The sequence below is a fragment of the Microtus pennsylvanicus genome, chromosome 13, assembly GCF_037038515.1.
Source record: "Microtus pennsylvanicus isolate mMicPen1 chromosome 13, mMicPen1.hap1, whole genome shotgun sequence".
NCBI lineage: Eukaryota > Metazoa > Chordata > Mammalia > Rodentia > Cricetidae > Microtus > Microtus pennsylvanicus.
In genome coordinates this window covers 66,553,174-66,569,729 of record NC_134591.1, presented here as the reverse complement: position 1 = coordinate 66,569,729, position 16,556 = coordinate 66,553,174, and the positions used below count along the sequence as shown (strand labels likewise).

The following is a 16,556-nucleotide window of genomic DNA, read 5'->3' as shown; positions in this document are numbered from 1 at the left end:
TGACTTAGGAAGTCCTGAAGCTGCTCTGGGAACTGATGCTCAGAGTGCAAAGTTCCCGGTCTGCTGTAGATGGTCTTGGAGTGACTCCTGGCTATCTGGGTGATGGAGATGAAGGCTGGGCAGAGCATGTAGCTCAATGGTAGCACACTTGCCTAGAATGCTGAAGGCTCTGGGCTTGATCCCCTGTAACACACACACACACACACACACACACACACACACACACACAGGGTTTGACTCACCAACCCAGGGTAGCTACAGGTCTGTAGATGGTACAAAACCAGACACATAGGTCAATCAGTTAGAAGACTGGAGCATATGTAATCCACACAGCTATGGCCACCTGATTTTTGATGAAGATGACAAAAATGTACATTGCGGTAAAGACAGCATCTTCAACAAACAGGAAGGCTGGGTACCCACAGGATGAAGGACAAAGAAGATGCTTTCCTCCCACCCTTCAGGAAGAGAGCTCCAGATGGATCAAAGGGTTTTTTTTTCAGGAGTTATTTATTTTTATTTTATGTGTGTGTGTGTTTGTCTGCATGTATGTAGGTGTACCACAGGTGTGCAGTGCCCTGGAATTGGAATTTTAGATGATTCTGAGCCACCATGTGAGTGATGGGAATCGAACCTGTGTCCTTGGGAAGAACACCCAGTGCTGTTAACCTCTGAGCCATCTCCAGCCTTGGGTCAAAGACCTTAATGTCAGGCCTGAGGCTCTGACACTATTGGAAGAAAAAGAAACAGAAAAAAATAACCCTTCCATAAACAGATACATGGAAGCCTTTCCAAGTAGGATTCTCATTCAGGCAGTTTAGGCCAACAATTGACAAACAGGACCTCATGGAATTAGATCAGTAGAAGCAACAGCTTACAGAGTGGTAGAAATCCCTTGCTTGCTATGTACCTGACAGACTAGTGTCTGGAATACACAAAGAACTTGGGAAAAAAAAAAAACAACAGCGAGAACTCAAACGACCCAATCAATAAACAGACAAGAGATGAGTAGACAGTTCTCCAAGGAGGAAATACAAATGGAAAATGGACCGTTGAAAAACCAGCTTTCCCAGCACAAGAGAATCAAAACCCACACTGGGGGTCCCTCTCATCCCAGTCAGACTGGCAGTCATCAGGAAAACAAGAGCAGACGCTGGCGAGGCAGAAGTGGCCCTGCTGTGCTGCTGTGGGGGTGGGAGCTGATCCTGCCGCAGCGCAAGTCAGCTAGCGCTTTCTCAAGAAACTAGAAATGTCTGGGCATGGTGGCTTGCACCTTCACTCCGAGGACTTGGGAGGCAGAGGCCAGCAGATATCTTCAATTCGAGGCCAGCCCTGTCTACATAACGAATTCCAGGTCAGCCATAGCTGCACAAATAGACCCTTGTCTCAAACAACAAACAAACAAACAACCCTGAAAGTAGAATTTCCATGTGGCCCAGTTATATTACTCCTGGGCGGTCACTCAAAGGGCTCCGAGCTCAACAATACTGGACTTTGTAAGGAAGGTGTGTGTGTGTGGGGGGGATGGATCTACTACTTATCTGTCTATCTATCTATCTATCTATCTATCTATCTATCTATCTATCTATCATCTATCTATCTATCATCTATCTATCTATTTATGGAGGAACGTTTTTCATTCATAAATAACGAAGCCAAGTCACGTGCAGGAAAACAGAGCAGCCATGGGCAATCACATTGCACACATTAAGCCAGCTTCAAAGGGCGCGTTTCCCCTCGTTTGCCGGTCCTAGATTTTCTATAGGTACCTAAAATCATGTATTCATACGCGACAAGGCAGTAGAGATGAAACTGCCAAGGGGATAGAGAGGACTAAATGGAGGGGGAGGGACTAGCAAAGGGAGGGTAGAGGGATGAGAGGAGATCGCTCCCCATATAATATGTTCATTCATCAACTTAATTAATTTAAGAAACTTCTAAATTTTTTAAAAGTTCAAAGAGAGAGCCGGCACATGGCAGGTCCCTGGGAGATGGGATTAAGACAGTGCTTTGGATGCTGTACTGAGCCCCAAGTTCAGGGCTGTCTCCCCACCTCTCACCAGCCCAGGTCTGCCAGACGCTGGACTTTCTTTTCCGTCATGACTTTCTTCTTCTCTCACAGAGTCTTCTGGAAGGTCATGTTTTCAGGCCCCTCCCCTTCAGGTAACCAAGCAAGCCTCAGCTTTGATGTGGCCACCTTAAGGCGCCGCCATCAATGGGCCCACTATCTGACCTGCAGGGCCACCAGGGGACGCCGGTTGGCTGTAGTGGGTGCGGATGAGGCCTGGACACACATTACCACTGTGTGGGGCTGGCTCACACCCACCCAGACCCTGTGGGCAGTGGGGGGCTCCTAGGAACTCCTTTCCAGCCTGGGGGGTGAGACAGGAGAGATGGTGTTTGCAGGGTGGCCTCAGCAGCCACCATCAAAGAAGCCTGGTAGACGAGGCGCCATAATGGGTGGGGAAAGACAGACGGTCACTCATCTCCCGCCAGGGTCAGTGGAGGAGGAGGCCATGGGTCATATACTAAGGGTGATCAACCGCCAGGGCGGTCTGTGACTGGGGTGGGGATGGCTCCCTGCTGCTAGCCACATCCTGAAGCTTAGGAAAGGACATAGACGTCTCTCCTGCCTCCTCCCTATTCAGTGACATCCGAGTCAGGTGATTTAGGCTAGACATACCCGGAGCCATGTTGTCAGTCCCCAGCCATCAACAGGTACGCCCATGCCTGAGAGCCCAGTTCCCTTTTCTCCCAGAAGTCTAGAGGGTAGAGTCTGCACTGCCTGCTGCCCCCAGCCTCTGCTAAGAGAACAGAAGTCAAACCCATGTAAAGGGTCCTGTGTGTATGGCCATCCCCAGGACCACACAGGGCATCTTCCTGCCATCCTTGCCCTTGGGAATCTTAAGGTATCCGGATCTTACTCTGTTATCTTTCCCTTTGCCACCTCCTTAGCCTGTAAGACTTGGTACTGTCAACTCCCACAGTCCCCAACTTAACCACACATCACATCCCTGCCTGTCTTACTCTACCAGCATATGTCCCCAGGATAGAGACCCTCACCCCACTCTCTTGATCCAGCTCCTGGCAGGAGGCCAGCCTTGTTGCTCTGAGCTGGGCCCTCTGTTCATCTGATTTTGTCTCCAGCCCCAGAAGGCTGGAGCTGCTACCATCTCCTGCAGACGTGGAAGCTGAGCATACAGGGGTGAAGAGCCTGCGTTAGCTAGGAGCAGACAGCACTCAGGCACGAATTAGCGTCCACCTCCAGAGTCTGAGCCTGGTGAGCTTTTGTGGAATGGCTGAAGTAACAGGTAAAAGCTATCTCTGTACAGGGTACCCCTAAATCTGCAAGCAGGTAGTACAACCCACCCTCCAAAATACCTCTCCCGCTCTGTGTCTTTGGGAGTGATATTTTGCCAGTGAAGGAACAATGTTGGGTGCTTCAGGGAGTGAGGGACCTGCTGGTGGGAGGTGCCTCGGTGCCAAGAAGGGCTTCAGGTAGACTTCGGGTGATGTTGGCCAGCCTCCAACAGACCTAAGATGCCTTTCTGGTTCCTCCATCCTCTCCTTGGCCTTTGCTGCTGGGCAGGGTCTTTCTCTGCCCCATTTCCTTCCAGGAAAAGCTAGGGATATCCCAGGTCCAGTGAAAGACCAGGTTCAAGGGCAGGACTGAGAAAGCATAAAGGGCAGGTTGGGCAGCTTCTAGAAGGTTCTACTCAAGCCCTGACTAAAGAGGCCCAATCATCTGTCCCCTGTTGCTTCCAGAGGCCCCAGATGTGTGTTGAGGACTCATGCCCAGAGGCAAGGCACGGAAACAGGCCAGTGAAAACACAGACGAAGCTATTCTCTTCTGGTCTATGGGGACTCCAAGTCGGCAGAGCTTCACGACAATACAGAGGACCCACCCTGGGCTGGGGCAGGGACAGGCGAGGGTTGGGGACAGCCTGAGGAGCATCGAGTCTAATTCACACGTCCCCTTTTACCAATGGCACTCAGAGATGTCAAGCAGCTTGCGTACAGTCACACAGCACATGCACATCAGAGGCCGGTGAAGGACTGGGCCTTCTGCCAGCACTGCCCAAGTCGGCTTGCATGGATTTCCAAACCCAAACTCGACACACACTGATTCCACAGTCTAAGTCAGGAATCTGGAACATGGCATTTTCAAGTTCTCTAGGAGAGTGACGGAGGGTCTTGCTGAGGCAGTGAGGAGAGTTAGCGTTTGGGGAAGACAGGGGAAGCGGATGGATGCTGTCGGAGAACAAAGACAGGGGCTCCCTTCTGTGAAACCCCCACAGGTGGATCCTGAGGATCAGAATGTGAGAACACAATGGTGCTAGGGTTCTTGACCTCAGCATAAATCCAGGGGCTTCATGAACCACGTTGGAAATAGTGAGTTTTCCCTCCATTAGCAATCATGAGGCAAAATTTAGCATCTTTTTTCACCATGATGGTGTCACCAACGGAAACCACAGATTGTTTTCGATTTCAGGAAGGTTATAGCAGATGACCCTTTCCTATCTGCCATCAGCCTTTGTCACCCCAGGGTGACACTGGGTTCTGGATCCACGGGGAGGACCACTGTCATTCAAGTGTCTCCAGAGGCCAGAGGTCACAGTCTACAAACGGGCCTTTATATATTGGAAACCTGTTTCCCTCACTCCAGAGCGCTCCAAAAATCCTTTTGATTTTTTTTTTTGTCTTTAACAGTGGGACTTGAGAAGTCATGGGCTTTCTGAGGGTCTAGGATGGTGTGTTGCGAGGGGACCCTGAGACTGGAGCTGTGGGGGCTCTGAATTAGAGAGCTGAGCCCACATGGGCAGGTTTAAAGGAGATGAGACAAGGGCAAGATACCTTCTTGGGGTCTTCAGGCTGCCCCATGACTCTGACACCTTCCCCCCTGCTGACCAGGGACCAGTCACTCAGCTCGGTTGCCTCTTTCCTTTCTCCCCGTGTGTTAGGCCAGAACTGCTGCAATCCCCTCTCTGTCCCCTTGCCTCCAACTGCCACTTCGAGGGCTTTGTGTCAGGAGTCTACCTAAGGCAGCCGGCACTAGCCCTGTCTTCTTTGTTTTAAGCTCAACTTCTCCATCTTGCTCAGGGAGGGAGAAATACAGACTACAAAGACCCAGTAACTTGTTTGTATAAATTCGTATTTTCTTGCCTAGGAACTGCCTTTAATTAACACTGGAGGTTACAACGGGTGCACAGTACAACAGCGGTGGCCGCAAGGGACAGGACCTGGGGCCACCATTTTACCAGTCACGGCCAGGTTTGAGGGAATGTCCTTTCTCCAGTGACTCAGTCACCATCCGAGCACACAACCTTCTTCGGCCTCCCCAGGTCACCAGGAAAGGCAAAGTCTTATCATACAGACCCACAGGTGTCCAGGCCCTCTAGAGCTGAATGCTGGGCACTGGCTGTGGTCACACATAGCCGGAGCCAGGCAGGCAGACCTCTGTGTCTCATTTGGTCACCTTGACTCAAAAAAGGCAATGTCCCTCAACCCTAGAATTCTAGAACGTTCTGCCCCCTTTTCTGAAGAGAAGCTAGTTCTCAAAGCAGCCCAGAAGTATTGCCTCACGCACAGCTCAGATGACAGAACGCCACAGTTAGAGACAGGGAACACCATCGGGAGCGGAGAGGTTAAGTGACCCATATCAGGTCACTCATCGAGGTTGGCACAGCCTGGGGCTGAAGTCTGGGGACTGCAGTCTCCTGATCTCAGGTGCTACAGCCCATGGGCTCCCGCAAAGGACAGGAAAATGGCCCAAGTATGTAAAGTTGGGGTACCTCAAAGGCCAGAAGCAGGGCATGTCTTCCTGGGGTTCAGCCTAAGTCAGAGGCTCCCCATCAGCTATCCTGGCACCTATCCTTGCTGAGGGACACACCCCAGAACTCTGTGTCCTTCCAGATTATGAATAGAGACAGAAGCCACCCCTGAAACGCCTTCTTATACGACCAAGCCTTTAAGCCTTCCGGGGACAGGGTCTCCCATAGTCTCCACCAGTGTTGAACAGATTCTCATAGAGGCCTCCGGCTCCTTTCTCCTCCCTTTGACCCCACTGTTCAGAGTGCCAGAGAATGCCAAGATGGTCCTCAAGATCTGTGGGTCCAGGCACAGCCCTGGCCCTGCTTGCCTCCCATGGCCCCCCTGGACACACCTGACCTCAGTCCATCCGAGCCCTGGTCTGGGCAAACAGGCCCCAGTGCCCTGTGCCCTGTTGGGGAGGCAGGAAGCACAGGACCATGGTCTTACCTTGTTCTCTCCATCCCAGGACCCTCTGAGATTTAGTCTCTGAAGTCTATAGTGAGCCATTGCCCCCGTTACACACTCCACCAGAAGAGAATCAAAGTCACACAGCGATGCTCATGCCAGGAGACCACAGAGGCCACCAATCCCTCTCTCCACTTAGCGTCTCAGAGGCGAGCCATTGAGGTGGCTAGAGCGATGGACTGGGAGGGGGTCACGGTCTGAGGCCGTTACAACATCCCACCAGGATAGCCAAGCAGAGCCCCACCACTGGTACTCACCTCGTATGAAGGTCGGTGTGTAGTTGGGGAAGGAGTCGAAGATGCTGTTGGAGGCCATACCCCACGCTGACAGAGTCAAGGACTCGGCCTCAGGGGGTTGGGTTCGGACCCACTTGGTTGGCTGCTGTTTTGTTATATTTTTTTTTCAAGTTGCTTTTGAAAATAAAAGGGGGGAGGTGTTGCCTTTTCGTTGGTTTTTTTGGTTTGGTTTCTTTTTTCTCCCCCTGCTGCTACGAAAAAGAAAAAAGAAAAAAAAAAGAAAAAGGAAAGAACGCGAGAGTATCTGTGGGCGAGAGAGAAGAAAATCTCCAAGGAAAGAAAGTTTCGGTTTGTACCCAAGAATTTGGCTTCCCGGTCCCACAGGAATGTCTAGCCACAAATTTTCAACAGCACTATGTGCAGAGAGTATCATTAAAGAGTGGGAAGGGGCTCTGGGCAGCCAGGGCGGAGGAGCCCGGGGCTGCAGCAGTGAAGCAAGACTCAGCAGCCGGAATGAATGAATGAATGAACGAGGCTCACCCTCCACAGAGCCCAGGCTGTGGTGGGGGCCAGGATGGCCGGGGGGTGGGGACGCCAGGAGCCAACCAGCTCCTCGCAGGGCCCTGGAGGCGGCGAGGGCCTGGCCTTGTGGTTCTGTGGTTGAGGGACCAGGCCTTCCCAGTGTCAACCCAGCCTCACATCACAGGATGCTAGAAGCCAGCTCGCGGCCTAGGCCCATTGGCTAGGGCACCGTCACCTGGGCCATGATGTCACAGCCCCTTAGAAGATCTTGTGGCTACCGTCTCCGTCTCCCCCCCCACCCCCCCAGCGCTTCTTTGGAGGCTGAAAGAAAAGAATAAAAAGAGAGAAAAAAGGTAGGGTTCCTGTTTGTGGGTCTGGCCTCATCATACAACCCAGGAAACAGAGCTGGGAGCCACCGAGTGGCAGCAGGCTGTGGTTCACAGTGGCCGGGGAGAGAGACCCTTTCATAACGGGAGGCCTGGCTGCTCCTCCCCAGGAGAGGGCGAAGGACCCCTCACGATGGCTGTCACTGCCCTGGGCTGCGGCTGACACCCTGCCATGTCCGTCACCACACCGCCAGGCAGAGGCGTCCACATATGTGGCTGGTGGCACTTCAGGGGGTTTTATGGGAGCTGGGATTTATGTACAAATGGGAAACATATGAGCCGGCTGCTGCGGCCTGCCCACCAAGAAAGGCCTTGCTTGGGAAAGCTGTGGCATGGCTGTGCCGGGACCGCCCCTGCTCTCTGCTGGAGCCCGCAGCCTGAGCTCACTGGTCTGGGGCCTTTGCCATGCCCTTAGGGTGTTGCAGCCAGAGAGATTCGGAGCTTCCAGCCGCAGGGCCTTAGCACGGACAGGCTCTCCTGCGACCCCTTTTTAACCTTTCCTACGCCAAGACTTGGAAAAGCTCGAAAGACAGGGACTCTCCTCTATCTTCTACTAAGGAGTCTGTCAGGTATGGGGCATAGGGAGTGTGGCTTTTTCTATTTATCTTAAGAGCTCTTCCCTTGCAGCTCACGGCCCCATCACGGAGGCCCAGGACCACGATAGCATCATGCCAAAGACCTCACAGCCTTTCAGAACGGGATTAGAACCTCCACCTTCAGCTCTCCTACCCAGGCCCCAGTTGACAACACAGGAACGTCAGCTGTCCTTTGAGCTATCTTCAGACAGGGCACCATGCCAGCTCACACCAGAGTCCAGGCCAGGGGCTAAGCCCCCATACCAGCCTTGACTAAGCTCTTACATTAGGGAGGAGGCGATTAGAGGAGGCAATTATCGAAGGCTGGACCTTCTTGTCTCCTGGCTAGACTGGACCTTCGGTCAGGGTGACACCCCCTAAACATGTCCCATCTGAACCTCAGGTACAGTCCTCTGCCCCACGGGCAAGCTGAGAACTGCCGAGGTTGGAGGGGACCAGCGGGTGGTGATGAAGGGCTGGCTGGAGGGCTCTGGAGACACTTTTGGGTCCCGAAACTGCAAGACACTGGGGCCTTCTGTTTCCCTTCCCTGGGCCTCAGTTTGTATTCCTGTCAAACGGGGATGACACCTTGGTCAGAGGAACCTTGCTGGGTGAGGGCCTGGCACACACTAGTTTCCTTGGCAGTCTCCATGACGTAACAGGGCTCCATTATGAGTAAGCTGGGCAGGGAAGCCGCACAACTGTGTAGGGAGAATACGCCCCTCCCAGCTCGGTGAATTTATCAGCTGGCCTGACCTGGGCTGTGGGGGTTGGGGGCCAGTGGCGGAGCTGGCCACCACCTGGGGGGCCTTGGGAGCCTTTGGAGCTGCAATGTGAAATAGAGCAGGAAGACCTCCTTTTCTAGAAATGGAAACTGAGCCCCACCCCCACCCCCCAGGTGGGCGGACTCATCCAAGTACCCCGAGTGAGTCAGTGGGACCCACTGCCCTGTTCCCAGACAGAGGCTGTTTCCACCCGGCCGACACCACCCCCTCCACTTTCTAACTTCCCACTGCACCTCGTGGGTTTTTCCACACCTACGAGTGCCCCCCTAAGCTCCTGTCACTTGCTCACCCTGAGGGGCTCTCCCTTTCATAGAAACCGAGTCTAGGCCCAGGAACTGGAGGGAAGCCCAAGAGGCTTATGGAGGGGCCTAGGGGCACGTCCTAACCCCAGATCCTGAACTGGTTGTCTCATGCAAGGCAGCAGTCACCAGGGAACGCCAGGCAGGGTCCTTACCCTCCTTTCCCCTGAGAGATTTACCATTTCCATGTGTAGGCTGCCTCGGGCATGGGGGAAATACAGAGGCTGGAACCAGCCATGCCTGAAGCCTGACTTTAATTCTAAATTGCCCTGAGATTGTACAGGCCTCACTCTCCTGAGGCTGTTGGTCTTTTGTTTTGTTTTTTGAGACAAGGTTTACTCTGTAGTTTTGAGCCTGTCTGGAACTAGCTCTGTAGACCAGGCTAGCCTCAAACTCAGAAATCTGCCTGCCTCTGCCTTCCAAGTGCTGGGGTTAAAGGCGTGTGCCACCATCAACCACCCAGCTTTCCTGAGCTGGTTTTTCTGAACTCCAAGGTCACTTGTACTTACCCTAGATCACAGAGGAGTCAAAGAGAAAATAACCAGGACTGGAGTTGACTCGCTGTTGGAACTGAGTTCCCAGCTTTCTCCTTTTCTTTCCTTCCTTCCTTCCTTCCTTCCTTCCTTCCTTCCTTCCTTCCTTCCTTCCCTCCCTCCCTCCCTCCCTCCCTCCGTTCCTCCTCCTTCCCTCCCTCCCTCCCTTCCACTGTGTGTATTTGTATGTACGCAGGTCTATGTATACGTCTGTGTACACGTACGTGTGTATGTGTGGGTGCTCATGGGCACACAGAGGACAGAGGTTACCCCAGGAGCTGTTTCTCTGGGTCTGGAGCTCATCAAATAATCTAGACTGGCTGGCTAGAGGACCCCAGGGATTCTCCTGTCTGTACCTCCCCTGCCCCGGGATCGCAAATGAGCGCCACCACACCCAGGTTTTAATTTTCTTAACGTGGGTTCTAGGAATTGAATTCAGGCCCTCGTTCTCTCGAGGCAAACAGTGCCGACCAAGCCATTTCTGACGGTCATTCTCCGGGCATGCGTGGCACAGCCTGGTCTTCTCTTAACAGTGTGCTAAAAATGACTGGAGAAACTCAGTCATAAAAATAAGGAGAACATAAAAACGTTTTCTACAAATAAAAGGCAGTATCTTAAAGCCTTTAACTTCATCGGTTTATTTACTTATTTTTGTTCTGTTTTGTATTGTCTAGATTTGTTTTTGAGACAAAAGTTTCAGTGGCTGGGTCAGGCTGGTCTTCAATTTACAACTCTCCTGCTTCAACCGTCCTCCTGAGTACCTGGAAGTCCACGCCCGGATCACCAGGCCCAGTTTCAATTGTTTTCTTAGCAGTTTGCCTTCGCTTAGTCTTCTAAAATATTCCGTCTAATTTTCCTAAAATCAGAGTCTAGTGTTAGACACCAAGCCATGGGGGTTCACAGCATCCCCTTAGAGTCCAGCTGAGGGAAAGAGGAGGCTGGGAGGGGAGCGGGGAGAGGGCTGTCACCTGGTCATCAGGGAAGAGCCAGGCAGAACGGCACGATGGAGGTCAGGAAGATGCTCATGGGAGGTGATCCCCTTGGAACCAGTACCGTGGTGGACTTAGGGCTGATGGGAGAGACAGGAGGGGGAGGGGCACATGGACAACGACACCTACCATGGCGTGACTCGGCCACTCTGGAGCTATCTCTTGGGCAAAGAACACAGGGCAGAAATCTTAGCCAGAGGACCAGCTGGAATGGGACCTGCACCTGAGCTGGTGATGCTCTGTCTCCATGGTGACAGATACACCTGCCTCACACGCAGTGCTGGGTGGGAGTGAGGGTACCGGGGGCTGGAAATGAAGTTGGTCCTTCACCACGGGCAGAGCTGGGACCACAGCCTTGACCATGGGCTGCTGGCACTAGGGAATCCTGTCACTCGGGAGTTTTGACAGTAGTTCTCAAAGACAGCCCTTCCCTGAGCTCTGGGCTCCTCCCCATCCCCTCACCCCACAGCTGCATCTGGCCTCGCTTTCAGGCCGGAAAAAGAGGAATAAGAGAAACCAACACCACGTCTTAGCCTCCTGTCCTTTGCACAGAGGCTAGCGCCAGACATCCACAGATCTGAGATGAGCCCTGGAACTGAGTTCAGATTCTGTTGCCACCAGAAAGCCATGTGCCAGGGAGGAAGGGGCTGAGGGGTGCTTGATATTTGGCTGGTCAGAGGGCTCTGCTCCAAGAGGCCTGCAGGGAGATACCAAGCTGTTAGTGTCCAGGCCAGAGCCGTGCCTTCTCCCGAGCTGGCTGGTGAGGTCCCTTGCTGCGTGTAGCCCTCCTGGGGACCAGGGTAGACAGGCTTGGCTGAGATACAGGGAGTCGAGGACCCCATGCAGTGTGAGGTGTACAATTACATACTTTTCTCGTAGTGTCTCTGAAAGGGACTCTGAGAAGACTTAGCTTCCCACACCCAGTGGCTTTACTGTCATTTGTCCTTACTGCTGCTTTCCAGGGAGGGCCAGAGGTGAAGGGGGATGTCAAAGGTCATCTACCTTGCAGGTAAAGGTTGCAGGATCCCACCCTGGAGAGCACCACCTGCGTTCTCGGTTTTCGTTCCCCACCCTTGCTCTCTTTCCTGTTATTCTGAGAAGCTGTCTGTGCTGCCCCCTCAAAGCCAAGCCCTCCCCTCCCCCGCCTTCCTGCCTTGAGAGACCCTTCACTCGCTTCCCAGGGGAGCCAGTTGTCGCCTGTGACAGCTCAGAGCATGCCGTGAGGACAAACTTCGATGGATTTCTCAAGGACCCCAACAGCCTCTCTCACCCTGAAGGCCTTCCAGTCACAGGTCTCAGTTAAAAGCCCCGATCCAGCAGGGGTAGACTCAGTGTTCTCTGAACAGCCAGAAGCCCTTGCTATTGTGGGTTGTTTCCCACATCCCTACCCAGGTCCCTAGCTTGAACATTCGGTCACCTGTTCCATCTAGCTCAGGTTGGCTGTGACTGGCTGCCACCCCGCAAACAGGGAGTAAACGGAAGCTTGCAGAGGTGAGGGCTCTGTGAATACCAGGGATGGGGCTCAACCCCAGTCTATGGCCTTCACCCCCTGCCACGTCCCCAAGTGACTCTTCAGTTTGTCTTCTCTCCCTGAAGTCCCCCACAAAAAGATAGAAGACCCTGGTCTGTGTCAGAAGAGCGGTCTGCTCGTGCGGCAACTGTAGGGAAGGCTGTGAGGCCAGTGTCTTTACGGGGGTGGGGTGGGGGGGTTAGTAAAGGGCTCTGATAGGTCTTGAAGGCTGGGGAGGTGAGGCACTCTCAGAAGAGAACAGCGTGGGTGCTGGGCCAAGTTGGCCCTTGCTCAGGAATGGTCAGAGAGCTATGGGAATGTACATCTGTGCACAGATGTAAAGGAAGGGAAGGTGGGAGGGCAGACTCCTCGGTAGGTTTCTCTTCCCACAGCTCCCTAAGTCCCTGTGCTCACAATCCCTAAACACCTCTAGGCTCCAGAGGTTGCTCCAGGAACATCTGGGTGCTAAAGGGGCCAGCTCGGGCTCAGGGCTTTCATCCCTGAGACTCTGGTGAGCGAGAACCTTCTCCTGTGTTCATCCAAGGCCTGAGAGGCCAGCTCAGAGCCCCCTTTCTCATTAACTACTCCAGAAGGAAGGAACAAACCTCAAACATCGGTTCTCTTTGCTTATAACCTTACTCTGGGTGTTTGGGTAGAACAATGTATTTTTAGCATCATTGCACTATGCTGGAGGCCTTCACCTGCTGAGGGATGGCTCTTAAGGAGGTCACACTTGTTTTGAAGGGGGCAAAGAAGGTACCCCTAACATCAGGAGTGGCAAGAGGGAAGGGCCCGCCTTCATGAGGGGCCTACCCTACAGGCTCCCAGCTGGAGTTTCTGGCCAGGCCCTCTCCCTGAACTTGGGTTTGGAGCTGGGATATATTCTTACCATGAAGCTAAAGTAAGAACAAACATGAATCATGACCTTGCGCTTGAATCATATTTTCCACGAGCCTGCTGGGCTTCTAAGGGCCCACAGAAATCAGCTCCCTAGATCTCATAGCATTCCTGCCACACACAAGCAACTAAGTCACATGTCCGGCACTTGAGTCCAGAGAATCCTCAGGACTGTTATCTGACTTACAGTGGAGGAAAGAGGCTCGGGGAAGTTGGCAAATTAATTCTGTACAGTTGGATAAGGAGTGGGCGTTCAGATCCATGGGCATGTCCTAGAACCCCTGTGACTTATGGGTACTTCAGGATGCTGTGAACCGCAGCTAATTCTACCAAATGTACACGTGGTGGGTGTTACTACCCTCTCTCCCGTTTTACTAGGAAGGATGCAAAGCTCAGAGACGCAAAGAAACTGGTGGATTCTATCGCACAGCCGAGAGGTGGTGATGTCAGTATTGGAACTTTGGCCACCCCCTCCCAACACACCCAACTTTCCGGAAGCTCCATTCCCAGCTCCCAGCCCCATCTGCCTTTCCATTTGAGAGCCTGGGCCTAAGGAGAAGCTTTCTTCTGCCCTCCCCCCCTTTTCCTTTCAGCTGTAATAGCCTGGTTTGCAGGGGGGTGCGCTGGCCAGCAAATTTGCTGACCCAGGCAAAAGGAGAGGGGCTATCATTATGTGGTCGGGGAATGGCAGGGCATCGCGCATGCCACTGAGCTAGCATCCCAGGAATCCCAGCGGCACTACATGAGAGGATCCTCTCCCAGCCAGGCCTGTGGCTTCCCTATCCTTGTGTATGCTCATTCACTGGGACGCTTGGAGCCTCTGTGAGGAAAAGGCAGCTCTGTGGGACCAGAGAGCCTGGCCAGTGAGGCTACAGGTATGGCTGATATTTAGGGGGGCCCAACACAGAGCAGAGCAGAATTTTTCCTAGGCCACATGGCTAAAGCTATGACCCACATGTGACTTGCTTGGTGCACTCACTCAGGAGCAGGGCCGTTGCGTTTGTTTGGGTCCCTAAACAGGCAGACCTTGAGTCTCAGAAGTAATAGATAATATGTCTGGGAGTTGTCTCAGGAAGCATCAGGGGTGGGGAGTGAGGAAATGGGGAGGGACACAGACCAGGGAAGGCAGCTGACTCTGCCACCTGAAACTCAGCCAGGTGGGGACCTTATGGAACCCAACACAGGGCAACTCCCTGGTGGCAAGGGAGTGGTGCGTGTCCCCACCGTTTCCCGGTGTTATCAGTAAGCATCACTCTTGAAATGTTCGCTCTCAGGCCATTCTTGCTCTGTTCTCTGGGGACCAGGCACACAGTCTGACAACCTCCTCAGGACAACCCAGGGTGCCTCCATGTGGGCGAGCAGGAATTCACGTCACACGTGCCTTCATCGGTGTCCTTCCGTCACCCTTCCAACTGCCACACTGTCAGGGAAGCCATGTAAGGGTGCACCTCGGGGAGAAGAGCTTCTCTCACTACTGGGTCCAGTTCTGGGTGTGGTGGCTCACTCCTTTAATCTCAACACTTGGGAGGTAAAAGCAAGCAAATCCCTGAGTTTAAGGCCAGCCTGGTTTACATAGTAAGTCCCAGGCCAGCCATGGCTACATAATACTACATATGTATTAGTATGTATTAGACCCTGTTTAAAAACAAACAAACAAACAAACAAGTAAGCAAAAGCAATTGGGTACAGTGCCTGAGATTCTCCAGTTCAATTTGCAAGACAGCCTGGCTTACGAATAGTGATCCTGGATTTTGTGGACTTTAGGGCACTCTGTGTGTGTGTGTGTGTGTGTTTTCTAGAATATTACTTAGAAACCATACAAAGGAGCTAGATTTACATTATCTTCCCAGATAGTTTAGCTGGGTATAGAAATAATGATTGAAGTTGGTTTTCCTTTCTTTGTGCTTGAGGCATTTCTCCACTGCCTTCTCTGTCTTCTTCTTCACCACTCTGTGGTGGTGAGTCTGGAGACGTTCTGATTCTTCTGTCTGTCTTGAGAGGCTGAATGAGGAATAACCAGGATTTGTGGAAATGCCAGATCCTTCAGAGGTCTCTTAGGCAAGAGGAAGCCTCAGCTCCCCTCACTGTCTCTTGTGAATGCCCCAAGTCAGGTCCCAGCTCTCCTGCCACTCCCTGTTCCCTGCTGGTGACACCTTCCAAATCACTTGCTGGTGGCCTCTTTCTTGTTTTTCGGTGCTGGGGCAGGCACCCAGGGTTTGGAGCACACTAAGCATGCACTCTATTATGGGGCCATACCCAATTCTCACGCTGCCTCTTACCCCCAATGTGAGCAATTTGTTCTTTGCCTCTCAGTCAGGTAGGCAGAGTCACTCAGAACCTGCCTCAGTTTCTACAAAATCCTGGTTTCTGTGAAAAAGCCTAGACTTCCCTTACCGGCACAACTGGCTCCAGGCCCAGGCAGTATGAGGCATACAGTGCTCTAGACCTTGCCCCTCTGTGGTCATCTCTATGGGTGACCTGCCACCCACTCCCTATCTATGGAGAGGTCAGTGGCCCTCAGAAACCTTTGTTTTTCCTTTTTTGTTGTTTTTTTTAATTGATATTTATTGAGCTCTACATTTTTCTCTGCTCCCCTCTCTGCCTCTCCCCTCCCCATCAACCCTCTCCCAAGGTCCCCATGCTCCCAATTTACTCAGGAGATCTTGTCTTTTTCTACTTCCCATGTAGATTAGATCAATGTATGTCTCTCTTAGGGTCCTCATTGTTGTCTAGATTCTCTGGAACTTTTATTGTTTTTTGAGAAAGGGTTTTTCTGTGAAGCTTTGGAACTTGTGCTGGAACTCTGTCTATATACCAGGCTGGCCTCGAACTCACAGAGACCCACCTGCCTCTGCCTCCCGAGTGCTGAGATTAAAGGCATGCACCACCACTTTCCGGCTTCAGAAACATTTTTTTTATCTGGGCTCTTCAACCCTTCCATATTTTCCAGTTTCTCTAATTCCTATATCTTGCCTTCTTCACCAATCTGTGGGTTTTCTAAGAACCAAAAGTGTGTCCTTAACTCCCTGCACAGGGTTGGTACAAAGTAGGCATGCGCGGGGGTTTGTTGAATAGATACACAATCGAATGACCAAAGAAGGGGATCTAATGAGCATCTTGTTTTACTGCAAGCCCAACAAAGAGGCTCACTGTTCATTTCTTTGCTGCTGCAGGGCTGTGTGAGGGCTCGGGCTCTCTGGTGGGCTGCAGAAATAGCATACAGCACAGCATCCCCCAAACAGGGACTGACAGTATAATGGGCGAAACCAGAGCCCAGCAAGTGACTTCACAGATATGACTCAGCTGGAGTCCAGAAGGTTCCTTTACTGATGTGATAGCTATAGATTCAGGAGTGGTAGGAATCCAATTGCGGAGTGGGGGCAGCCTTGTAAAAGGTGGATGAGGGACAGAGGGCATGGGCAAAGGTCTGGAAAAGGAAAGAGACACGTGCCAGCACGGGCCATGAAGAGGTCCATCTTGGGGCTGAAGAAGTGGGAAACATGCCTACATTTGTGGGGAGTGGCGGCCCCGGGGCAGGCACAAGAATA

The 16,556-nt window shown here is 52.5% G+C and overlaps 1 protein-coding gene across 1 annotated transcript in view; it reads right to left on the bottom strand.

The window, feature by feature from the left end:
- Nucleotides 1-7,010, bottom strand: part of Runx3 (RUNX family transcription factor 3) — a 58,857-nt gene extending 51,847 nt beyond the window's left edge. Inside the window, exon 1 of the mRNA XM_075945648.1 lies at nucleotides 6,534-7,010. Within this exon, the coding sequence (XP_075801763.1) occupies nucleotides 6,534-6,591 (58 nt within the window). The 5' untranslated portion in view covers nucleotides 6,592-7,010. The remainder of the gene's footprint in view (nucleotides 1-6,533) is intronic.
- Nucleotides 7,011-16,556: the final 9,546 nt, after the last annotated feature.